This window comes from Synchiropus splendidus, chromosome 11 (assembly GCF_027744825.2).
Source record: "Synchiropus splendidus isolate RoL2022-P1 chromosome 11, RoL_Sspl_1.0, whole genome shotgun sequence".
Taxonomy (NCBI): Eukaryota; Metazoa; Chordata; class Actinopteri; order Syngnathiformes; family Callionymidae; genus Synchiropus; species Synchiropus splendidus.
In genome coordinates, this window is record NC_071344.1 from 7,088,196 (window position 1) to 7,115,349 (window position 27,154).

Here is a 27,154-nt window from a genome sequence, read left to right on the forward strand (position 1 = left end):
ACAAAAATAATAATAATAATAATAATGAACAGTCGTCAAACATTGCAATCGATAACACAAATATTCTCAGATGTAAACGTCATTAAATCTCCAATAAAAATAAAAATAAAAATAAAATATGTATTTTAAAATCGCCATCACGCACACAACACCATTTTTTTTTAACAAGCAGCACATAGTTTCTGTTCAAAATACTTTATAACAGTTTAAACTATATAAGTCTCTGCCACGCTGCGTGTGATGTCACAGCAACTGTCAGAATTTTCCATCAATATTTATTCATCCATACACTTATAAATACACTTATAATGAAGTGGGTTATTAGGCTATGATTGACATCATGGGAACCTTACTTTAATGTACTCTATGGCTTAAAACAATATTTTTTTTTCTTCGAACATGTATCTATTATATTGAAATACACTGGGGAATAATACAAATATTTCAGTTAAAGTGAGTCGATGTATTTTAAACTCTTGGTGGGGTAGGTTTATAAGACGGAAAAATCAAAGTTTGATTCGGTTTCATTTGACGTGTAGGTAGAATTGTGTCCTCACGTCGTTTAAAAGTTCACTCTTCTTTCTCCTCGAACCAAAACACAAGCGGCCGAGCTGCGATTGGTCGGAATACTGGATGAGCCGAGCTGCGCGGGGATTGGTGGAGGGCGGCTCATTACTATGCTGTCACGTCCCCTCTTACACGGGCTCTCGCCAGGCCTCAAAACACCAGAGCTGGGCGAGCAAGTTTCCAGACTAGTGTTTGAGAGCAGGGCTCGAGCAGCTCGGGAGACTCGCACCTGCCTCTTTTTTTGTTTTGGTGTCTCTCCATCAGCGCATGGTCAGTGTCTCTGCTACCTCACGACTGGCAACTTTCCTTTTGACCTCGTGCCTGCGAGCGAGCGAACTTTTCCCAAGATGTACAACATGATGGAGACCGAGATCAAGACCCCGCTCCCGCAGTCCAACTCGGGTTCGGCGCCGGGCGCCAAGAACAACAGCGTCAGCGACCAGGAGCGGGTCAAGCGGCCCATGAACGCCTTCATGGTGTGGTCCCGGGGCCAGCGGAGGAAGATGGCGCAGGAGAACCCCAAGATGCACAACTCCGAGATCAGCAAGAGACTCGGCGCCGACTGGAAACTTCTGACGGACGCGGAGAAGAGACCGTTCATCGACGAGGCGAAGCGACTGCGCGCCATGCACATGAAGGAGCACCCGGATTATAAGTACCGGCCCCGCAGGAAGACCAAGACCTTGCTGAAGAAAGACAAGTACTCTTTGACCGGGGGGCTCTTGGCGCCCGGGGGCAACGCCGTCAACAGCGCCGTGTCCGTGGGTCAGAGGATGGACGGCTACGCGGCGCACATAAACGGATGGAGCAACAGCGCGTACTCGCTGATGCAGGACCAGCTGGCGTATCCGCAGCACCACAGCATGAACAGCCCGCAGATCCAGCAGATGCACCGCTACGAGATGGCGGGGCTCCAGTACCCGATGATGTCCACGGCGCAGACCTACATGAACGCGGCGTCCACCTACAGCATGTCCCCCGCGTACACGCAGCAGAGCGGCACCGCCATGGGCCTCAGCTCCATGGCGTCGGTGTGCAAGAGCGAGCCCAGCTCGCCGCCGCCGGCCATCACGTCCCACTCTCAGCGGGCGTGTTTGGGAGACCTGAGGGACATGATCAGCATGTACCTGCCGCCCGGCGGAGACAGCGCGGACCACACGTCCCTGCAGAGCAGCCGGTTACACAGCGTGCACCCGCACTACCAGAGCGCAGGCACCGGCGTCAACGGGACGCTACCTCTCACCCACATCTGAGGGAAAAGACTCTTAAAAAAAGTACTCGGATACTTGAACTCTATGGTTGCTAAAGAAACATGAACCCTTTTCTCTCTAGTCCATTTTATGAATTTCCAAATGGACGCAAGAGCGAAAGTCCATCAGAGTAAATTGCAATTGCAAACAAAAAAGATGATTTTTATCACGAGTGTAAGCAATCAGACTATTGGACTATATTTTAAATAATGCCATATTTTCTCTCTTTGAAAAGGCATGTGGCCTCATGGTGAGGCTGGTGTATTTGAGGAAAGCTGGATGGAAAAGTCGCTTCATAAATGTTTACACTTAATTTGTAGAAAGTCAGTTTCAAACAAAAAAAAAAGTAGTTTTCTTCCCATCACTTCTAGGTTACAATGACTGTGCGGGTCACAAACGCAAGTTTTATTTATAGTTTTTATTTTTTTAGCTTGTGAACCCGATTTTCTTTTCTTTTTGTAAAGTTTTTGTTTTGTAAAAAGAAATGTTCTGTTCTGTGATGGTTTTTTGACAGTGTCATGTTTACTCATTATTCTGAACGAAAAGGTTTATTTAAACTGACGTTTCTACATATTTTAAGACCATCCTCTATTCTTAAATGCTGAATAAATTTGTACGAAACATGATCGATGACTCCCGTCTTTTTATGTGTTTAGTTTGAAAAGTTTGCTAAAAAAAATCTACTAATATAAGCAGGGAAAATACATTGTAATAATGTGACAAACCTGTAACAAACTTTTTATTTTATTCTTAAGGAAGGATAAAAACCGGTGAACCAACATTATGGTTACATTTTGAACCGCAGTAAATTTCAATGTTGTTTATTTAAAATGAATGCCGTTAAAAACAATGATAGCAAGACAATCTTAATTTAACATAACATTTTTAAACACATAGTCAAATGATGAAACAAAAATCCAGTGAAATAATATAGAAAATATTGGTTTCAGTCATGAGTATTTTGTTGGGTTCTCGTAATTTAAAACCATATTTTACTTCATTAAATCTTACTGCTTACTTTCTTTTTTAATAAGAGAAATCATTAAGATAATGAAATTATTTTCCATTGAAAAGGTTTTGTAACACTTGTTGGTTGTCTCTCTCGTTTCACTGTTGCACTTGCTGATGCAAAATTTAAATACTGATCTCAGAAATGAACTTGTTTTCAGTGTTTAACATTAACACATGTCCTCCCTTTAAAAACTAAAGCTTCTGTGAATTGACATGTTTGGCTTTTGGTCGAGCATCTGTGTTGTAGGAGGAGTGCGAAAAGCCGTTAAGCACTGTCGCCTTATAAAATGAAAGGTCTTGGGTTCAAATATCGCCTTCTGTGTGGGCCTGGCATGTTGTCTGTGTACGTGCGGCGCTTTTCCTCCGCTGGTCTCTCGCAGTCAAAACAAATGCAAAGCGTCAGCCTTGAATTTGTGTGTGCCGTTAGCGGTGAATTTACATCACCCGAAACAAATTCTAAATAACCTCCTTAATATCAGAGAGGTGATTAGAGGGCTCACCAGCTCACAACAAGCAATAATCCAAATGAAAGGGATCATTTCCTGTTTGTGTTTCAGCCGCACAGCTGATGGAGAACATTATTTTCATGAGTTCATTTCAAAGCTGATCCTAAAAAAAAAATAGCTTCACACTCTTCTTCAGCGCTGGTAAACTGAAGGTGTTTTGGGACAATGGAGCAGCATGCAGTGCACCTTGAAATACATAATCTTGGGCCACCAAGAGGGCGGGAGCACTGGCGGTCCCGCTGGCCTTCCCACACTCCTTGTAGGACTTGATCCACGGCTCAGCACAGCAGCCTGGATTAGCCCCACGCACCTTTGTGGAAGGAAAGATTATCTAGACCTCCCTGCATTCACTGACAGGGTCTTAAGTCAGTCCAGTGTGCCAGCAGCCGCCCGTCACCTAATCACACTCTCCCAACTAATTTTTCTGTAATTAAGCAGCTTTCCTCTTCCTGCTCGCTCCAAAGGGAAACTTGGGCAAAAAAAAAAAAAAAGCTGGACCCGATATCGGAGCTGCTTCGGGAGAGAAGTGGCCGGGATAATCAGTGAATTGAATCTATATTTGGAAAATTGTTTTGGACTTGTAATTGGTTTTGTTGGAAAGTTCTGGCAGTGAGGCCGACCGAGTCCCCGAACCCCCACCTCTGCACCCCTCAACTCTCCCCCCGCTGAGCACCCGGAGGGCCTCTCTCTCTCTCCCTCTCTCTCTCCTGTCATGTGGAGCTCCGTGCCCACTCAGCAAGTGCAGGCATATCCCACTTCCATCTGCCTATGACCTCACAGCCCCTGTTTGTTTAACCCCCTCTCCAAAAACTAACCTAATTATAGCCCTGTAGAACATGGATTCAGCAGATTCCCAATGGATTCTGCCACCGTGTACACATTAGAGGTGGGACTCGCAGGACCATTACAGCAGCGTGAATCAATAAATTCACCTGTCACGACATGATCACGACATCGCTCTCAAAGAGAGCCTGACAGATCTGGCCGCAGATGAAGAAATTAAACTTCAGTGAAGAAATGTTTATTTATGACAAGACAATATCAAAACAATATCTCTATTTCCCACTGACTAAACGCCATGTCCTTGAATAGAGAACATGTTCTATTATGAAGCATTACAGTGTCAAACAAAGCGCACACAGAGGCAAATCTAAAACCCAACAGAATCATTTACATTTGTCGAACATTTATTACTTTCACTCCTTCAATGTGATACTCATCTCTCTGGGATTTTAGTGGAGCTATCTTTGTGTTAAAATATCTCAATGGGATTCCTTCAGCGGCGACTCTCCTTCAGGCACAAACATACATCTACACTCCCATCTTTCATCGAATTCCCTTTCATCTGCAGTTTTTTTCCTCTTCTGCAGTGTTGTAATTGTTGTCACATTACGTGCCATTCAGCTGACACCAAAGTGTTACCTTATAGCCTGCTACTGACTGGGATTCAAACCCATGACCGTCCAGTCAGTGGTGCTGCCAAGCTAGCTAGCCACCGTTGTAATGTCCTCGTGTTAGTTAGTGGCGTCATGGGTCAGAAAAACATCCTGCAGTATTGGAGCTTTGTGTGACTGTTTGAAGCACCTGTGGGTCAGACTTGTGGACCACACACGGCCCGCGGGGCTGGAGTTTTTGCTGAAGCTAGAAAATACCTTTAATACTTTGTCGGTGTCGTCAAATTCTGAGGAATATATATATATATATAGCTCTTCTTACTTGCTGCTAACCTTGTTGTCTTGGCTTAATCTAACAACTAGTAGATTTCCATTTTTTTGAGGTAGCTTTTAACCAGTGAAATATTTTTTTCATAACTACAGTATGTAACTATATTTGACATTTTATGGGAGCCTATGTTCTAATCTTTTGCGGTATAATAGCCAACAGCAACATTTCTTTATGTCATTCACTAGCATCACAATTGATGTATAATCTAAGAGCAGCAGCGTCGGCCTCCTGTTGTGGTATGCTGCGTATGTATGTGATGAACAACTGAACAGCGAAGGCTTCTATTGCCTTGTTATGATATTCCCTATATTGTCAGGGATCAGCTTTTGCGATTCTGTTCTAAACTTGAAAATTGTTTAAAGTGGTGTATATGACTGCTTGACTGACAGTTCAAGTGGAGACTAAGTAGGTATGGGGGATCAAGAGGGCACAACTTCCACCATGTCTATAACCTGAACCCCAGTTTGCACTGTCGTCGACTACTGGTGCGATGTGACAAATGCTTCAGTCGAATCCCTGCTATTTCAAACATTTGGCAGTAGCGAGCTAGACATCCAGTATGGTGCACGGGAGGTTTTGGGATCCGTAGCAGCGGCAGGGCCGTGGGCTATCTTTCAGTCAGTCCTGTTTTGAACATTTTATGCGTCTCTCTGGCTCACATTATGTCAGAACATGCCCCGCCAGTTGCATGTCTTGTAGGATTATGTGTGAACGAGGCGGTAAAAGCTACCAGAGTGCCTGCCGGAGAGTCTTTCTACGTCAGCGTGATGAGTGGAAAACCCATTACACAAATCTGACTGACAGACTGACGTTGGTGACATCACGCTCTGCCTTGCTCTACTGGCTGGGCAACTTGAAACACACCTCAGAACACACACTTACCTGTGTCAAACCCAAACCTGGAAACTCCTCCGATGAGTTCTCTGATATTACCTAACAGCGTAGTTCGCGTGTGACGACTGAACGTTCGAGTGCGGTTTGGAGGGGGTGGGGGGTGGTTGCACTTGCGATAGTTGGGATGGGGTAGGAAGCCTGGAGGGGCCTGGAGCGGCCTGTCCAGCTCAGGCTGGCCTGTCCGGAGCGGTGAGACTTGTGAGGTACTGAGATTGACAGCAGAGCGGAGTGTGTGTGTGTGGAGGTGCGGGGGTGGGGGTGGGGGTTAATCTCCCTGAACTGGGGCAGATGTTGTTAACGAGCTCCTCTCAGGTCGACTCCTTGCGTGGGAAAATGGCATCAAATCCTCCTGGGGTCAGAGCTTCTGGGCTGACCCTCAGAGAGCCATCCCTCTCCACTCTGCACCGTCTTCACAAACCCACTTCACTTGCCCACGTTTGACCGTTGTTGTAGCTCCTCTCACGCTAAGTGCGGAGCCTGGATTTTCGCCTCCTTGTCAGAACCTATGCGAACATCGACAGACTTGTTCTGCGATGTGCAAAAAAAAAAAAGAAAAAAAAAAAGGTCTCATTAATGATAGCTGTGGTTGGATCGCCGTGCCTTACACAACCACAAGGAATGCTGAGTGGGAAACGCTTCAAAGGCAAGCACTCCGCCACTCCAGAAACTGCATCCGCCCAGCAGCCGGCGACTTGTGTTGAGTTCAGTGGAAGTAAACGGGTGGAATCGGGCTCTGGTCGACTTTCGGCCGCTGCAGCCATGAGAGCTCCAAGTCTGAGAAATAAGGGTGACAGTTGAGTTCTGACAACAAACTCTCAAAACAAGCCAGAAATATTTTCTGAGTAATGCAGATAAAGCTGCATTAGGCAAGGCTTTCGTCTTGATCTGATACTGAGAGCCGAGATGACAGACGCAGAACACCTGACACCTGTGTTGTAGGTGGAACTGGATTCTAAGCCACCACTGTCAAATTGGGATTAAACAATCACTTGAGAAAGTCACGATTGCCTGGTCTTAAAATATGAACTCTTAATTTCATGGGCTTGACTTACGCAACTTTATCGTTTCACAGTCTCTGGCACATGAGGGATCTGAAGATGCAACCCGGCCAGAGCGACCTGTTTTGAACCCACTCCCTGCCCACCACACACTGACGGACCAGGACAAACAAGGTGAGGTGTTTACCTGACACCACGGAGCCTAATGTGAAAGCTGCTCCACTCTGTCAGTGGCTTCTGAATTTCCTCATTGAAGGCCTTCCCCTCCGTTGTCAGACTATTTCTCACAATATTATTTTACTCCAGCATTTTTCAAACAGAGAACATTGATGGACTCACGAGAGGAAGTTACTATTCCATTAAACTTGCTGCTATTATTATATTCACTGGAATGTCCATTAGTTTTGTCACGTCTTCTAACATGTCTGGATTGTATTGTAATCTTATGATCATATTTATGTAGGTCTTTTTAAATCACTTTTTTTTTTAATCCTCCGTCCTTCAAGCGTTTAGTTAAGCCTTCAGCTTACCACAAAATTCTACAAGGTGGCACAAAAGTGGCATTAGAGCTCTAGACCCAGAGGTTTGGTTTATCATTCTGTTTCTTCGTGAAGAGCAATGTTGACACGAAAGCATGAATGTTATTAGTGGTACACTTGCACTGGAATCTCCTCTCCCACAACATGTTTCACAGGGCTGTTGATTCAGACCGCTTCAGTCAACATCGTCAAAACAGGTTGACTTTCTCTGTCTTGATTCCTGAATTTGACTTCTTGAACTTTTTTTTTTAAGAGCAGGGACCTTAAGAGATTAATTTCTATAAACAGTGAACTGATCCAAAAAACAAAGATTAATCCATATAAACCTTCTCTTACTGGGAACATTTTTCAGAGCTCCAATTCCAGTCGCACCACATTATACAATGCTATGTCATAACCATGATGAAGAAGGCTTGCATTGTTGGTGGAAAAATAAGTTTAAAAACTTCAGAATAGAAGCATTTGGTGCTTTATACCGTAAAGAATTCACTCATCACTGATCATGTGGAGAGATTCAACTTAAATTTGATCACACTTTTTAAATTTTAAACTGTGATTGAGCATGATTCATGAATCATAAATCCTGAGAGCCCATCCCTATTTTTTAAATAGATATGACCTTATTTATAATTCCTGAATACAACAGTGAGTAATTTTGCCATCTCCAACTTGCACTTTTATTTCTCACTTTCATACAAAACGTGTTTATCTTTGAAACGTCTTCCATCATGATTCCTGGTTCTTATTATTGGTGTGAGGCCTACTGTTCCATAGTAATGACTAGTACTAGCATTTTATCCCTTTTATATCACAATAATTTGACCTGATTCTTATTTTATTTCGCCTGTTTTCTCTTGGAGGACTCACAAGGTGCATAAAATGCTAGTCCAGCTCAGAATTCTGGTTGAATTCTACTAGAACAGCCCTAGACATCTGGATGGCAAGCGTTGCCCCACTAAACCAAAAGTTCCGTTTCACAAGGTGCGACTTCAAACAAGTCGCTCGCGACAAGCGTCCCCACCGTCTTGAGAAGGTCAGGTTTTGAGTCCTAGCGAGATTGAAATTGGCTAAAAACTAAATTGCGAGTGAATGTCAGCTAGCAGGGGTTGTTGAGGCGGCAGGAATTTCAGGAACTGGATATGCTTTCCTCTACACATGATTATTTCTCACGCAACTTTCAGCCAGAGCATTACCTTCTTTGAACTCGGATTTGATTGCAAACATGGCTCCGCTCTCCGTCACGTGACCTGCTCTCAAGCAACATTCATCAAACTTTTATTTACTCCCCAACCAGATGGTCCGAGATGTTGTTTGACCTTTGTACTCGCCGTGCAGGTTAGCCACGCTAGGGCTACTCCTCATCACTCATATCCGGAATGGGCTTGTCTGAGTACAATATCATGTCAACATGCCTGCTTTAGAGTTGATCCTGACTTAGGTTTTAATGCGAGGGTCATCCATTAAAGTGTCTGCCTCTGAGGGAGTGTTTACTTTGTCCCAGCAGGTGTGCGTGAATATGAGACTTGTCAAATATGAGACGGGATTACCGCCTCTTTTGTGCCAAACAAGACAAATACAAATCACACGAACAGTTGAAATGGGAGGTCTCTTGTCTTCTCGCGGCTCGGATTGTATGCTTAAGAGTTTTGCCGATCCTTTGACGTTTAGTTCAAATATGCGCCCGCTGAGGTTTACTTGAACTTGTTTTTGCTTGTAAGTGTGGTTAGAGGAAGATTTGTGGAACCACACACACACTCACACTCGGGCCGCATCAGCTGCATACACGCAAGCTCGCAGAGTGAAACTGGATCTACAGAAATCTTCCTGAATAACCTGTAAGGGCGATTACATTCAATCGGTTGGTTCTTGTGTGCTGCAAGGGAAAGCTCGAGCTCCGAGCGAGACTTTCTAGTGTGTAAAAGTGTGTCTGCTGCAGATGGTCCCATTCTGTATCGGACATTACTTTGTCTATGGACACTGGAGCATGCAGCGTTGCTTTTAACAGTTCTGACCCCACTTCTGACCCGTCTTGGAAGCCGGGAAAAATGGGGCCAAGTGTATGTGCACATATGCCTAGGGACAGTGAAGTGAGTATGGGACTGCTGCAAGACAATGCAGAGTCTGGGGGTTAAGGAGTTAAGGGGGTGACAAGGGGGGAAGATTAGGCCTCTCATCTAGGACACCGCTATTGATTAGTGTTTGTCGTGGACAGTGAGAGCGAACACAGATTGACAGATACACAAAGGCGCTGTGGTGACTTGGCTCCATCAGAAGCTCTCTGATCATATCGCTATTGTCATCTGGCGTGTCCATACAACCTGTCCCCACGTGTTGGCCGCCCCCCACCCCCTCCATAACACACATAAACAAACACTAAAAAAAGGTAATGGCGTCAAAGACACTTAAAGATTTATTTTCCTGGGGGCGGTGGACAGTTTGGGGGGACTTTGCCATTCACTGGCTTTTACACTGTCTGCGTGCGTGTGTGTGGTTTATAGGATTGTAACCCTGGGAACGTGGGGGGAGGTCGAGCCCGCTCGGCTACGGGTCAGTCCTGACTGACTGTGTCACTTATTGATTAGTTGCCATGGAGAGTTAGTCAGGCCATCTCTCTTGGAGGTGTGTCCCCGAGGGCCAGCGGCACTGCCCAGATGAGGCTTTTGTCTGCAGGGGGTTCGCATGCGAGCGCGTACACTTATGACGCTCGCAAACTCTTCCCCCTTCAAGTACTTCTTCCACTCAGTCTTGACTCGCCAGCTCCGATCTGGAGCATCACCCAGGAAAAGCGCCAATGATTATGCATACACCGTGTCCCGCGGGACGAGCAATAAAGGGGATTGTAAACAAATTGTCCAAACTTATTGAGCTGTGAAATCCCTCCGTCGCCCCTGGATTTGCCGACTCATGATCCCTTCTCATCTCTTCTCTCTTGTATTGTCATTGTTCTCATCAAATGTGAATGAGGAGGGGTGGAGATGGACTGCCAGGACTCGGCGGTGCCAGGGGTCCACCTGCGGTAGCTGACCACTTCAATGACAGCCCAGCGGGGTTCGGCAAGGGTGAGGGTCTTCACACCTCGGCGGAATAATTAGCAAGTTTGCAAATACAAATGAGATACGAGGCAACTGACACGTATTTATTATCAGAAACACTGAGGGGAGAAGATAAAGAGGTGTGAATGTTGACGGCTGGGTTTAATGGTATTTAGCTACAAGTGTGGTGGGAGCCCGGGCCCGCTGCATCCACAGCTTCAGATATATCAGATATCATATGTGAGGCTTGGCTTCGGTTGGCGCTGAGGCCCCGAGGGCATCTCGGCTGCGATGTCCCTGTTTGACCCCGTGAGGATCGAGACTTAGAACAATAAGGCAACTGGGAATTACATCTTGGCAGTTTGATATTTCAATAAATATGAACATTTTCTTATCGCCTATAACAGTTTTTAAACCTCATCACGGCCCTTCTCAACCCAATACATGACTTGTATTTATCAATCCATAAATGTCGTGTGCATTTCATTAATATTCTACTTATGTATTTGGAAGTCACACTAACACTTCAGTCTGAGTATGCTTTGCCATATCTTATATTTGAACTTTAGTTTGGAATAATGGAAATTTAAAAATGCAAAGAAAAATGTGACTTTCCGACGTATTTTGTGGGGGTTTATCATCAATATTGTCAAATAATTGCAGCATCTTTTGGCTTGTGATGTTGTCTTCATGAAGAATAGTATTTTTTGTATTTTGTATATGATGTACTATAATATATATATATATATATATATATATATATATATATATATATATATCAAAGTAGTAAAGCTCTCATTTTTGGATAAAAATGAATCTATGTTAGTCAGTTTTGCATGTTAGGAGGAATTACAAAGTTTTCTTGAAACATATGGGAACACTTTATTTAACACTTTTTTTCACTGTTAATAATACAGATAGCTTCCTCTACTTCAATATCATTACCAGTTTTTGTTTTTTACGTCAATTTTTTCTCTCTTTTTCTTGCGATTATCGAGAAAAAAGCTTAAATTATCGTTAAAAGATCAACGTGTTTTTGCTATAGTTCTTCAGAGGCGTCACCTTCTCCTAGCTCCTTGGTAAACTTAGAGAAGAGGCACGCTAACGTCAGAGTAAACTTAAAATTGTAAATTTATCATCAGCATAATGCAAACGTCTTGAAAGAAAATGCGCACAAACTTCTTAGTCAGAAACTTGACGACAGGCCCCCGCCAATCCCTCCCCAATATCACACCTTGGATGCATAAACATGACTGTTCTCCACACATCACCCCTCCCCGGGGGGTCGGCATGGCTTTAGTGCCGCACTGTGACACCAATCAGGGGAGATGGCGGGCTCCTTTGTCATGCAAACACCAATCGCTTCTTGTCTTATTCAAATGTCTGCCCTCTCTTTCTCCTCTCCCTCGCTCTCGCTCAACCCTTACCCTGCTTCATTCCTCACCCCTTCTTTCCCCCCGAACTTCAGCCCGCTCCTTCTCAAGTCCAAGTAAATCCGCGCTGGAAGAAGCCTGCAGGCCTTGCTAAAGCTAGGCCTCTCTCCTGGGGGTCAGCCGCTGTCTGAGCGCATGGGGCTGTTTCCAGGCCCGACCAAGTCCATTTCATATTCAAATGTTACAATCAGGCCTCTGACCCACGGGGGGCTCTTTATGGCTGCGGCCCCAGGTTGCGGGGTCAAGATGGTGATTTAATAGCTCCGGCGGAGGAAAGAAACAGGGGTGCCAAGTGATTTAGGGGATGAATGAGTAATAAAAAAGCATTTTTCCTAAGTTGTCATGTAAATTTCAATCCGTATTCAATATGAGGCTCCCTCCGCTCCGGAGGCCTTCCTCAATGGCCTTCTAGTGGACGGGAGTCATTGGGAATTTTGGAGAAGTCCACTTTCTGCTCCGACCCTTGACTTGTGGTGTCGGCGTAAACAGTCGCTGGCGGTGAAGCGGCCAAGGATTATGGATGGAGATAAGGAGAAAGTGTCATCATGCTTTCCTGGTGCCACTCTGTCTCTGATGTCCTCGTGCTCTGGAGTGGCCTGTTATTCCTGTCCCCGAGGGTGTGTATCCAGCATAGCGCCTCCACTTAGATAGGCGGGTTGCTCTGTTTATACATGCGTGCGTGTGTGACAGCGAACATTCACGGCGTAGCACCTTTACTCGGCGTTCACACGGCGTCTTGTCCTCAAGCTAAAGGCCACTGGTGCGCCACCGACTCTGACTCACACGGTGTTTTCCTCGCCGTGGTTCCTTTCACCTGACTCACCGTAACCAGAAAATCCATTTCGCTTAACATCCTTCTCTTCAGGAAGCTATTTACAGAGCCAGTAAATCATGACGCGCTTTATAGAACCTCAATTAATACCACACCACTGTTATTTCAGACTCCATCCAGTCTGCTGCCGCTGCTGGAATCTATATGAAGGAGGCACACCTACAGTAATCGCCGCGCACATGCGAGCTCGAGATATGTACAGCTGCTGCTTCACCTCAGTTCACCTGTCAAATGGGTTATATTACTTGAAGCCACATTACAAATTCATTTACAAATCACATCAGTGTCATGACAATGATTGAAAGCAAACTCATCACAGATGCGCCTGACTTCAAATACAAACTGTTGACCTGAAATTTAACTCAAAATTCAGTCTGAAACTAGTTCTTCAAGGGGAGATTTTAAGCAGTTAACTCGTGAACTTGTATTTCCAAGGAGGGAATCCAGATGCACTTTAAGGCAGAGTTCTAGCTTAAATGAGCCTCCTGCGTCCTAATATCATGAATGTAAATTCTGCCCACCTTTGCTGAAAGTTTTGCCTCGGTGCATGAGGAGTGTGACATCACTCATGTTTAGTATCAGACATTATTATTTGTCACAATGAACTCACACAGTGTGTGATAGTTAGTTTATAGCAGATGTGGGCAACTCAATTTCCTTAGGTATGTGACTTTACATGCTGTGACTGTGGGGAGGGGCCAAGCCAACAGAAGAAACAGAATCTTAAATGTAACGTAAAGTTTGTCACTTAAACGCTGGAAAACAGGGGAAAGTGTAGTCACTTGAATTCATTTTTATACACCTCAGAGAAATATTTCATTGGAATGTCTCTGAAACAGAGAATTTAGTGGTGACACTTTCATAGTCATGTTTTAAAAATAAGGCCCATTGCTAAAATAACACTACTCACTAAAACAATGTAATGTCAATTGTGTGCGTGTTTTAATTAATATGGAAATGAGTGATACACAGAGTAGTTTGTAATGCAGTTTTGCTCTGAACTCACGAGGGCTGCATGAATCCTGGGAGAGGGCTGTATGTGGCCCCTGGACCGCACCCGCCCACCTCTGGTTTCCAAAGATGCAGAGCAGAATACATAAAATCATAAAGACACAAAAAACATGATTGTGTCTGAATTTTTGCACAAACAAAACATTTGTGGCAAAGTTTACTTGTTATTATCGTATTATGAATGTTAAACAATCATTTATAACTATTAACCAACTACATTTTTGTGTCAGATGAATTCACGAAATCGAATAAAAAACACTGGATGGATTACTTCGTTTTATCAAGAAAAAGGAATCTTGGATGAGCACTTCCTTATGTGTCATCTGGGCTTCTGGAGAATCTAGATTTGTGCTCCTTTAGTTCCTCATAGGAGAATGAGTCTTGTCAACACCTCATGGGGAAAAAACAAATCCACAAAAACTGCCATCAGCGTATGCGTGACGCTCATCAAACTAGCTGGGACCAAAGCCCATTTTAGAGAAAGCCAACATCTGGAGGGGTTGAGGACACAGGTGGCGAAAGATAGTTGGTACTGCGTGTCAACTTATTTCAGAACGGTCACTCATCATTCAAACACCAGTCGATTAGGCCAGAAATATGGTCAAAAAAGTCTGTCAAGAACAGCATGTTTACAATGGAAGCATATATTTAAACACTGAGTGAGATTCAGTATAAAATTGGCTCCTTGTCCAATGTGCCTGTCAAACAGTAGCACTTAAGAGGAAGTCAAGACAATATTTGCTTTGAGGTTAGAATTTTAATTGAGAACAGTACAGAACATTTTGTTGGTAGCAAACCACCAACAAGTCTAACAGGCGATAACATGGAGGGGAGTTTAATAGTGGATCCAAATTGGTTGTTCCAATGCTTTACAACTGGTTTGACAACTTTAAGCTCACATGCGAACAAGTTGTAGCGGTGTCGTCATAATGAACATTAACTTAAATTAGAGTTCCCCGCCTTCAGAGGGATCTCACGTTGCTTTGGGATGAGAAAACAGTAGCCGTTGCCAGAAGAAGAGGGCAACCTAGCGAGTGGGGCCGAGGGGCCACTGCAGGGCAAGGTAGGGAAAGCCTCAGTGGGCACAGCTTGTAGCTCATAGTCATTATTGCTACTCTAGTGGTTTAGAAGAAAAGGGCTGGTCCCGCCACATGGCCACTCTGCCACGCATGCCCCCCTGCAACACACACAAACAGGCACACATACAGTACAGGTGGGCCTGGTACCGCCTGGCAGCACCACTCTCCAGGTCCACTGCTCCAGTCTCGGCACTGTGGCAGAATTTTACGGCGGTTGCCTGACAGAGAGGAAGGACGGTGAGTGCAGAGGTTAAACCATAGTGGGGGGGCTCCGCTCCTTCCTCTTATCTCCCCACTGACCATTCTTTTTCCCATCCCCTCCTCCGCCACTACATCCCCTCGACTGCCCTCCCTCCCTCCCCGCAGCCCTTCTCCCTCTTTTGTGGTCGGTGCACCTGCAGCCCTTGAGTCTGGGCAATAAAGCTGAAGGATTTGTCTACTGGAGGTCGCAGCAAAAGTGGGGGAATCATTGGACGGCATGGGAAATACAAAAGCAACAGGTTCAATCTGTGGTTGTTTGTTATGGATTTATGCCATATTCCGCAGGGATGGGCCTGATCTAATGCAGTGTGACACAAAAGGAGTGAGTTTAAGCAGATTTGCGTTGAGATTTACACCCTGTTTGGGTTAGTGTCATTACGAATCAGTTTGATCTGACACATGATCAGGTTCCAACCACAGGCATGCTCCTGCTCCACGGCTGCACTGGGAGAATGTAGAGGGAACAGCTCTCATAGGAAGGAAGGAGGGACTATCAAAACACTTGTCATTCACCGGCAACTTTTGCTTACTGACAAACTGTATCAGGGAAAAAAAGTCATTAAAAGCATGTTTGACATGTTTTTTCATGCTTCAAACTATTTAGAACTACCACAAATTCACAGATAACTTACAGACAGATATTTACTGTTTTGATTGTGAATTGTGAACCAGATAGGAAGGAAAATATCACAGCCATGAAACACTAAACACAAAATAATAATATACAATATCGACCTATATTTACTCTTCGTAGGTGGCCATGCTCCTCATCCATGTTGAGTCACAATGCACGTCATTTATTGGTCATTTCACATCCAGCCCTGACAGTTTGTTTTTAGCTCAGAGAAAGTTAGTTCTTGGATAGTTTATTAGCTGTCATGCTTTATCTCACCCTCTGCTGGCAACTGAGGAGTCTCATGGGTCATTCATCTTGTGAAGACAGACAACATTGAACTCTATTTTTGGGCTCTAGGAATCAACATTCCTGATTCAGATTCAGAAGAGATAAACAAGATATAGCATGTTATACCGACCGAGCAGTTTGGTACGCACTTCTGAAATTAGCTCGATGCTATAGCTTTGACTGGGTATTGTTATGAATGTTATTTGTCTGAGACATTACTCACATTATTCATAATTTAATATCACTGATATTGAGTTAAAAAGGTAGGAAATAAATGCTGTAATGTATTTACGTTTTTTACGATTGGGGCATGAAACAAGGTTTATAGCCTCGTGTTTTGTTTATGTTCAAATAAGGAATGTCATTAAATTATTATTTTTTTATCTTATAATCGGACTGCAGAGTTAACTTGCGATTAATCGCAAATTAATCTTTTGTTTCTATCGCCTCTAAATGTAGCTTAAAGGAAGACTTTAACAACACAAGAGTTAAATGAGTGATAAATCACGAGTTAACTCTGCTTTAGTGCAATGAAACTTGATTTAGAACTTTCATCTACAGCCCTGGTTTCAATAAAGCCAAAGCAGTTGTGCACAACTTCAGTGGCGTTTTGTTTTCAGGTGTTAGTATTAAGCAGTTCACATCCACATCTGAAGTAGATTGTACTGATCGGCTCAGTATCTCCTGATCCTCAAGGCTGCTGTATCGGTATCGGATGTGAAAGTGAGGTGATATATATATATATATATATATATATATATATATATATATATATATATATATATATATATATATATATATATATATATATATATATATATATATATATATATATTTCATGACTCACCGTAAAATGTGTATATGATATCTCATATCATATACACATTTTACAGCCGATTCATTGAATTAGTTTCTTTAAAGTCCGACATCTATACGTGGCGTCCATTCAATTCCCCACCTGTTGTACTGTTATGTTCAGTCATGTAGAACTTTTCTCTCATGCCAGACCCCCCACATTGTAAATCGGCGCAAAGGGAAAAAAGATTCCGCTCTTTCAGAGTGAGACCACGAAGGCAGAGGAAATCACTCTAAACGGTCTTAATTCTGCCATTAGATGAGAAGCAGCGCTCTGGGGATTGGCTGGCCCGCCGCTCCATATTCACAGAAGCAGGATGAGGCAGGGAGGCCTGCTGAGAAAATGGTGTCGTAATCAGTAGCCAGCAGTTCTGCCTGATCAGGTACACTAGCCCCTCTTCTCATTTCCTCAAACCCCTCCTCCTCCTCTGGGCTCGCCTCTCTCGCCCTGCCCCGTAAGGAGATCCTAATAAGAGTTTGGACGAACTGAGCTCCTCTTATGTGAGGACCTGGCAGGAGGCAGCAGAGATGAGGCCTGAGGTAGGGGTCCGAGGTATGGACCAGCGCTGGTGCAGTATTGGGGAGATCTTTTTTTTTTTTGTTCCCACATTTGATTATTCAGGTTGGCTGAGCTAAATTCTAAACCCATAAAATTCGTATCCCCTCTGGGGGACCATTTGCATATATTTTAGTGCCCCCTCCTCCCCCTCCTCCTCCTCCTTCACATCCCAATTCGCCTTTTTTCTCAGAAAGTGAAAGAGAGGGTGAAGCAACCAGGCCTGTCTAGGCTTTAAGATGTCACTGTGGTGTGAAATATGGGCGAACAAGCGGGGTCTTTGAAACTCCAACTCGCCCCCACCATCCTCCGAGCCGCTGCCACACACTAATACAGACCCAACCAGCCCCTCGTACCACACTGGTCGCTGTCTATGGTTGCTTTTTGGGCCATGTTGAAAAACAAACAGCACATATAAACAACCTCTAAGCACTTGTAGTTGGCTGAAGTATTGCTTTCATGAAGTTCATGGAGTTTATCTCTGAGAGCAGCTATAAACAATGTGAGACACTATGTACATTAGTCAATGGCACATGCCAAATTGAAGTGAAGCTGTTTGGATCTACTCAAGTATTTATTTTTATATGTCGGTGAAACTTTCATTTTGAAAAGAAAATTGTATCAAAACTTTTGCTATTCAAAAATAGATTATGTTATCACTGCCATAGCTTTTTTTCAGAATACATTTCATGTTTTTTTGTGACAAAATACTTTCCTTGGATGGTCCTGCCTGATACTAAAGATTCTCCTCCTACAAATAAACCTATTTGAAAGTATTTTAAGTTCCAAACCATTGACATTAGCAACAGTTTGGGCTCATATTCTCACTCTCTAGGTTTCACGTCTTAGAGCCGCCGTTAGCATTAGCTACCGTCATAGCATGTTAATGCCTCTTCGAAGCACATGCAGAAATAACACACTTATACTGAGATAGATTATTATACTGGCTAAGTGCTTCACTGTCGCCCAATATTAGTGTAATATTCTCTGAGATGATGGTAAAGTAGGACCATTGAGGTCGGCTCTAGTGTACTTTATAACATAAGAAGCTTTAACAACATGTCACCGGGTTGCTGGCAAAATGTCTGTTAATAATTTTGTCACGGAATCTTGTGTGACAAGCTCAAATGCCAAGAATGACTTGGCACACGAAATGAAATGTTTTGACATGTTTAAAGTGGAAGCTTTTGTCAGCTCAATTGCTACTTACTCCGAACGATCAAAAACTACACCTTTATATTCAGTCTAGCGCTGCATATTTTTGGTATTTCAATTCAGTTCATTCGCTTTTTATTGCCAATACTTTAGCGGAGTTCATGCTCAGCGTGATATTATAGTTCAGATGCCACTTCTATTTTCACTTTTACTGTTGTAAAGTCCCTGAAAGTTTTGTCCCTGGCTTCCCTCTGAAACATTCCATGATGGAACACATTACTAGACACTACTACTATTTCTACTACATTTCACCATGTTGAAATATATTGATAATGTTCTACAATAGCGGTGAGAGTTGGGATGTATATAACCATGTAAAAACACCGGCAATTAAGGACCTGAATTTAAAGACACATTTAGGCTAAAAAAGACAATTATTTGTGTATGAAATTTATTAAATAAAACTGTAAGACAAAGTCTGGTTGTGTATTATGAATATAGATGTAATGTTGATCATTTCATAGTTCTTTTTAAATGAAAAAAAATGTAGACAATTTGGGAGTTTCATTTTTTTCCATTTTTTTTAAAGTAATTCAGCTTTAAAAATGATTAGGTATTCAGTTAAGGGCTTTTTTTCTCCCAGTTTTTCATCAGTATGGAGGTCATGTGATCTGTCTAAGTTACATTTCAGAATCTGAATTGTCTTGGTCTGAATGACGGCTGCAATCAAAAACCTGTCAAGTTTGAATGGACAGATAAGCAAAACAAACGTCCCAAACAACAACACAGGTGCAAAGGGAAGCAAAGCAAAACGCTGTCAACAGCATGTGTACTCAGACTGGTATAATATTAGAAAGGTACACAGCGCAGAGAAGGGCGACTCTCTTTCATCTCTTCAGAGCCACTGAATTGGTGTTTGGGTTCCTCACTCGCGAGCTTCCTTTCACATATGTTTAATCTATTTGTCAATTGTGTGTTCGCAGCTATGAGCCGTGACATGTCAGGCCATTATATCAGTGGGGCAAAACGGCTGGAGGCCAGGAAGAGTTCCAAATCTTTGATAAACATGTCAAAGCAGCAAAGCCGACTCTTGTAATGATGCCAGTTTTGCTCGTACTGTTGTCGATGTCGGGGGGATTAATTTTCAGACAAAAATGTTCTGAAGCCAGGTCTTAAAATTCCACTTAGGATGTGTGCCGAGCAGCATGGAGACGAAGGGAACACACATGTAGCCGGGCACCCAGGCGCTGAGAGGCCGGCCGGCCAGAGGCAGGGCTCCACACATCCACTCGACCGTGGCAGACACCTGTTCTGTTGTCTTGTGAAGTTGCCGTTTTGTTTATCGCTGTGCCAACCAGGCCCACTGGCACGGAGTTTATAGCCCATCTGTATGGGTGGATGAAGTTTGGCCTTTGTATAGAGGAGGAGGGGAGTTGATACTTGGCATTTTGGTCACATGGGGTGAGTTGCCGTCATCCTTTAACCCTCCCCCTGTACCCCTTTTCCTCCCCCTCCCGTGCCCACTCCCTGGTGCACAGGCAGAATGCAGTGTCAGGAGGGCGAGCACTGAGCGCCCATTGTGTGTGCTAACCAAAGCGGAATGCCCGGGTGACAAAAGGGGGAGGAGTGGGCTCAGGGCACACAAAGCCAGGGGGAGGAGAAGGGTTGAGGAGGAGGGAAGGAAAGGGGGCAATCTGCTGGGGGCTAAATAGACCCACTCAGCCCCAAAAACTCTAGGCACCCTAAAAATCTTCCCTCACATCCCCCACTGCCTTCTCACCCTCGCCAGGCCTCCCCTCCTCGCCAGTACAGTACTCTGCTGGGCGCTTCTTCCTCTCTGTGAAAGGAGAGAACTTGAAGCAAGTGAACCGTCCGACTATTAGGAGTTTGTTCTGGTGCTGTGAGTCTTGCCCCCGGGGTCTAAAACAGGATGTATTTGCCAGCAACAGTCATGGTTGCTGAGCTCTGTCCATGTCCCATAAGCTGCTTGTATCACGGCCAGTGTGCTTGACAGGCTGGGAATTATTTTGAAATCCAAAAAACTTTGTGAAGCCGAGGAGAGAAAAGAGATATCGTTCTACTGAACTAAATACTAAAGATAGATGGAGAACATCTCTTTCGTTGGCCCTTGCAGTCCACTGTAGCCTCACTGTAAAGCAAACAGTATTACATATATTTCTAAAGCTATCGCTAAACTTGTGCATATCAATATTGCATATAGTGATTTTAGGGTAAGAATGAATGCAGAAATTCCAGGGTCAGGTTCAAAGTTTCACATCCCAACCTCTCGGCCTGGGAGTGCAAGCAACTGACGTGGTTGGCTCATTGGCAGGTCGAGCGAGCCAAGCAAATGCAGCTGCTTCCATCCAACCATGAGACAAACAGCAAGAACTTGCAGTAATACACAAGCCTCTGCATTTTCAGCCAGTGATCTGTTGCCGGACCCGCACCAGGCGGCCCTTTCCCCAGCCACTCTCTGTGATTTGGCCAGAGTGGGAATGTAATCTCCCCATCTGGTCCTTCTGACCTGTGATCTCCGCTCAGCTGGACATGTCTGACAAGTCTCCAGATGAAGTCGACCAGCTGATGTCCTTACAAGTCCCAACACCTCACTTGATTTGACTTGAAAACACCTGCTCTGCTCTGAATCTCAGGTGAATTAAATAGCTTCCCCCTTCATCCTTTTGACACTCAGTTCAGCACCATCGGGTCTAGACAGCGAACAGGTGGAGACTTCCTCACGCTGCTATTGGGCCTCCTCACTTTAGAGTGATTCTCTATAACTCCAAAACCTCCTTGAACCTGGCTGTTGGATTTTGTACCTCTACAAACCCTTAGCAAAAAGAAGTTCATTCAAGTGCACTTTGGGTATACGTGTCTTATACTGAAGCTGAGGATGTATATTTGAAGTTTACTTTTGACATACTACATTTGAAATAATTAAAAGTAACTCACTGAAGTATACTTTTGTTGATACTGAAGTATACTTAATACAATTAACTTCAAGTATAGTTTTTTCTTAGGGATTCCAGAAGCGAACTGAGCAAGGATCAAGGGAATATATGAATGAAGGTAGTAGAAAACATTGGTACTATGCCCAGTTGCTTTTGCTCTTGATGATTCGTGCTATCATTCTCTGCCGTCAACAATAGGCGATATGTGTAGTGAAGCGCGACGAAAAGTACATCAGCAACTATATATATTTGGGAGGTGAACATATACCCTTTGGGTGGTGCACATGGTTAACAGTTTTATACAGTTTTTGTAAATAATGTGATCTTTAAATGATCATCAAATAATTGAAATATGGATGTGCCTGGTACACTAGTAATATACTTCATGTATACTTACTGAATACGTGAAAGTGTAGGCTAGTAAACTAAAAATGTTCCAATTTACTCTGGATAAGGTCTGGACTGGACTAGAATAAAAACTAAAACGACCCTTGGGTATTGTAGTTTTTGCCAAGGGAACTTTTTTTTCATACTCTAGAAGGTTAAAAAAACTAATATTAAAACACTGTATTTTTAATTTAACTAATTTATTTCATTTTTATTTCCATTGACTACCGTAAATGCATAATAAAAGCATTAGCTGTCATGCAACTTCACGTACCGGTGATAATGTCACTTCTTGTTTTTGACATCTTTTTCATGATATTTACAATATTATTGTATAACAACAAATTGACATCCTTTATTCCAAAAACACATTTTTTGTGCAGCTGAAGGTCTTACTTTACGTTACGTATTAAAGTTAAAGTTGGTGTCATGTGTGCATCTCCCTATGATTTTGGTCGGCAGAAACTGGAAAACATCATTTAATTCAGAGTGTGCATGTTGCACAGCCGTATGGTGAATTTGTAGATACACAAGCAGATGAAACAGCCCTGCATAACACAGCTTTTGGGAGCCTGGAAGTGGGATTGGAGGGCAGTGGTAGAAAATGATCAAGATAGTAAGACAGAAGCACAAGCCCCTGTGAAAGAGACAAACCATACTATCTTGAAACTCTCTCTTGAAGCTGTCCAGTAAGAGTGACTTGAGTTCTGACAGCTGTATTTGGACTAACCAGTGATGGAAACTGATCCAGTCATGCAAAAGTTTTTTTTCAACATCAATTCTGCTCGGCATTACAGAGCATTTAACTTGGGCTCTCGGCCCTTTGGTTGGACGAAAACGCTTCATTACATTTCTTCCGTTTTTTTCCTTTGAGGGGTCACTTGGAGCAAAATGTGGGGGAGGGGGGAACCTTGGATATATCGCCAGTCTAATGCTGTATTCACAGCATAAATGAACACTTGCAATTTAGAGTAATCTATTAACGTCTTTATGTTTTTTTTGACAGTGGGAGGAAACCAGAGTGCCAGGAGGAAATCCCTCCAAACACAGGGAAACAAATCCAATACAAACAGCGCACAGAAAGGACAACGTTTCACACAAAACAGTTGCTTCAAGCTGCATTCAAACCCGCGACCTTCCTGCTGTGAGGCTGCAGCACTAACCACTGCCCCACACTGCTGCCTGTGATGGACTTTTATATTCTTCAGTTCATTTGCTATTAAAAGTGAAAAAGAAAAAATGACCACGAGGAGTAAAAGTTACACTGAGTAGGATAATGTACCTTTACGTTTTCATACTTGTTTTGGGAACATTTTTCTGGACTAATCTCTGACAATCCGGACGAAAGAAAACATGGGATTTCTTTGTTTTTCTCTTAAAGTTGGAGCATATCCATGACAACACTGACATTTCTGCTTGTTATGCAAGCCAGTGTGTGATCCCTGCGAATTAGTATGTTTGTTTTAGTGTGTGTGTGAGTGTGTGTGTGAGTGTGTGTGTGTGTGTGAGTTCTGGAGCGGGGGTGACATATGCGTGTACTCACCTGCCTATCTGCCTATTCCAGAAGCCCTGAGCAATCTCGTGTAGTATCGCACGCAGCCTCTCTACTCCCACACAAGACCTGCGGCAACAGTGCGGCCACTTAAAAACGTACAAGGCAAACCCCAAATTAACTCTTAATACTATTTTCTCCAGGTGCAAGTAACAGCAGATCCACTCCAAACTCCGTCGCACTCAAAAGTAAGATATGTAATGTTTATATTTTCTCTAAACTATCAGCCGAATTAAGCTCATATTTAGGCATTTCTGAGGTCCAGAATATTGTTGATGCAACAGGAATTCATTTTTATAACATTTGGCCTCGAGTGAGTTAAATTGTTTGCTTCAAAGGAAAAAAAGATGTTGCTCCTGAAACCAGTCGTATCTTGATGAAATAATGACATGATGTATTTTTATAGTGCCAGATAAAACATGCTGTTTGAGGAATGTTTGACAATAAAAGTGCCACATTAATAATAATTCTATCATTTAAAATGTTTTCTGTATCACCACAGAGATCACAGCAATGAATTATATATAAAGTTCATAATTATGAATATAATGAATTAAAAATGTTTTTTTAATTATAAATATGTTACTGTCTTCTGTTGTTGTCACACTGAATATATTTATGTTGGCTAAAGCTATTTGTGTGAGTCGGTTTTCTGTTTCAAGTCAATAAAAGTTCACCTCAGCAGTTTTGTTTTATCGTACTTCAAATTATTGTATCGTCTTGAAACCAAAAGTAAAAGACAAAAAGATACAATATTTCAAACAAGTTTATCTATAATGTATGGAGTTTTAGTTATCATTTTTGTTGCAAACCTATATCTTGATTAAGATCGGGTTTTTGGTTTGAAATGACACAAACGTTCATAAATGTGAGGCGTAAATTTGGAAAGTTCCTGTACAGAGTACAACATGTACAGTAGCACATGTTTGACTGCAGTCCAAATACTCTGTTATTTTGGCAAATTATAGCTGTGTGTGCGCGCGCCGGTGTTGGTAAGCAAAGATGCCTTGAAAAGAACTTGAATTTCTGCTTTACATTATGACATGTGATTTGGTGATGATAAGGTTCTTGTATTGCTCACTTGTGATTATTAAAATTACAGATAAAAATGAAGAAAATGTTCGCACACAATGTACTTACCTGAGTTTTCCCATGCAATCACTGAAATCTCTTCGTGGTCCGAACACATCATAAAGCTTACGAAGTGTGCAGTGGAAGTAAATAGAATTCTTTCATGTGATTTTTTTTTTGTTTTTGGTGGCTTATGTGGTGCTTCACGTCACACTGAAGCCACCTACTGAAAGTGACTTTCCAGGATTTTATCCTTTTTATATGGCTAAAATGTTTTCGCTCCACACTTCTTCCGCACTGCAGCTCGACACCTCGAGCGTCAGCTGGTGAAGGAACCAACTTGGATTTTGAGGAATTAAAAAGCTTAGGTGCCCAGTCTTACTCACTGCTATTCAGTCAAGCTACATCATCATCAAAAGAAAATCATGGACACTTCCTGTCACATGAGAGGTTTACAGCCGCAATTGTCAGATAAAGGTTCTCAATAGGGATGCTGCCACTGACAGTTTTTGTGACCTCAGATACCCTAGGGGTCACTTTGAAGCGACCTCTCGTCCCCTCGTAGTCCTTCCTCTCTCCCAAAATGATGAGCAGGCAGATCAAAGGGGACGCTCCAAAGAAAACTCCTGACTCCCCCCCTGCCCTCCTCCTCCTCCTCCTGCTCCCCTCATATGCCCACTTAACATCTACCTCAGCTCCAGCCCCCTCCGTTCACGCACATCTCAGCCTTTTCCCGCTGTATTTACATATTCTGCTGCGGGGCAGAGTTTCCCGCTTCATCTGTGTGGAGTTCATAGGAAGTTGCTTGCTGAGTTGTTTTGGTTTATGTGTTGTTAGTAAAATGCGGCGGGTCAAATGCGAGCCTCAGGGGCACGCTGAGGTCACGGCAAAAAAAGCCGCCAGGGTCAGTCTCTATTATCCGCCGGACGATGTGTATTTTGTTGGCAGTGCGTCTGCGTGTCGCTGCACGTGTGTGTCAGCCCATGTCAGGTGAGTGTTGGCTGTCTGTGCTGGTGCAGTCGGTGCCTCTCCATCAGTGCTGACCCAGGCATCCATCATTGTTCTGGAGCTGCAAATCAACCATGCTGCAATCAGTAGGCTGATCTAGGCTTCTCTGAGCCCTCTCCACTCCAGATGATTCCCCCTCTGATTGGCCTAACTGGACTCCTGTCTGTGGCCACAGATTAGCATGGATTGTTTTTCCCTCCGTGGCATACAGATCGAGCCTTGTTAGCATTTACACCTCAGCAGAGCAGCTCCTTTAAAGGCTCAAATATACCTCGCTTTGAAGCCTGTTCTTGCACCACTCCATATAGGCTGAAAAGAGGCGCATTACTTGAAACGTTTTCCTTCAAGGAGTGTCAAATGATGGCGATCGAAACTGTTATTGACCTTCAAGTTTAAAATACCGGCCCATTTTAATATATAAAACCACAACCGAAGTACATATTTATTTGTTTTATGTTCATCAGTGATCAGGTCGTGGGGGCAGCAGTGTCAGTTAAGAATTCAGTAAATAACACTTGGCACTGAGTAGTTAGTAAATTTCCTGGAGGGAGTCATCCCATCCCAAAGGGATCAATAAAGTCAATAAAGTGTATGTTGGCGGTCAGAGACGGCTTCAGTTCAACGCTCAAATAAGGAGGAAGCGTGTGAGACAGTGAAAATAATTTTGACTTGTGTTGAAGCGCTACTGTTCGGACACCAGCCGACCGCATTCTATTACATCGCATTGTCAATGTGAAGCATTGAGTGATGGCGTCACATGGCACCATTCAAGCACAGACTGTTATAAACGCCAGCAATAACTGTCTTTAGGTACATAAGAGGCTGCGGACGATGATATAACCTGGTCAAATTATACCATTATCTGCACCAGCGTGTTATATAGGCTGTTATCTTGATATTACAACTACATTACAAGCAAGAAAAATTTGTATTTTGTAACATTAACTAACTTAAACAACAGGAACATGGCTGGTCCGCACCGGCTACTACTGACAAAATATTGTAAAATAAAAATAAACAATGAGATAAATAATCCATAAATGGGCATAAACTAAGACAATACAATGGTTCTCATAATATTTTTATCACCATAAACAAAGAAAATACATTTGTAGCTGCTTTCTTTGGTGCTTTGAACATTATTGGCTGAAAATACGCAAAGCATTCTGGATATTCCTCAATCCTAAAGTAGGTGCCGGCTAAACACAAAATTATATATATATATATTCTCCTCAATTTTGCTGCTCAACTTAACTTCCTGAGAATCTGGACAGTCCTTGTGCTTCTGAGGTTGTGGACTGAGGTTTTACCTCTCTCGCAATTGTGCTTCTATAACTAGAACTCAGCAGCTTTTGTGGCTTGCATCACACTCGGTGTGAATATTCCCTTCATGAGAGAGAGTCGCCAGGATCTCAACAACCACAAGCTGATGATGATAAAATGATAAAAATTAATTAATTAATTAAAAAAAAAATAATTAAAAAAAATATATATATATATATATATATATATATATATATATATATATATATATATATATATATACATACACACACACACACACACACACACAC

The 27,154-nt window shown here is 43.0% G+C and overlaps 1 protein-coding gene and 1 long non-coding RNA gene across 2 annotated transcripts in view; both read left to right on the plus strand.

Moving 5' to 3' along the window:
* LOC128767537 (uncharacterized) overlaps positions 1–24,297 on the plus strand; it is a 35,444-nt gene extending 11,147 nt beyond the window's left edge. Inside the window, exons 3-4 of the long non-coding RNA XR_008416131.1 lie at positions 7,026–7,125; positions 22,956–24,297. This is a non-coding gene — a long non-coding RNA (uncharacterized LOC128767537). The remainder of the gene's footprint in view (positions 1–7,025; positions 7,126–22,955) is intronic.
* On the plus strand, positions 744–2,443 carry sox3 (SRY-box transcription factor 3). The gene has a single exon (XM_053879644.1). It carries the CDS (start codon positions 915–917, stop codon positions 1,818–1,820), a length of 906 nt encoding a protein of 301 aa, XP_053735619.1. The 5' UTR covers positions 744–914; the 3' UTR covers positions 1,821–2,443.
* Positions 24,298–27,154: the final 2,857 nt, after the last annotated feature.

Excerpts from the sequence above, each read along its gene's own strand:
- sox3 (XM_053879644.1), top strand. The coding sequence starts at position 915 with ATGTACAACATGATGGAGACCGAGATCAAGACCCCGCTCCCGCAGTCC.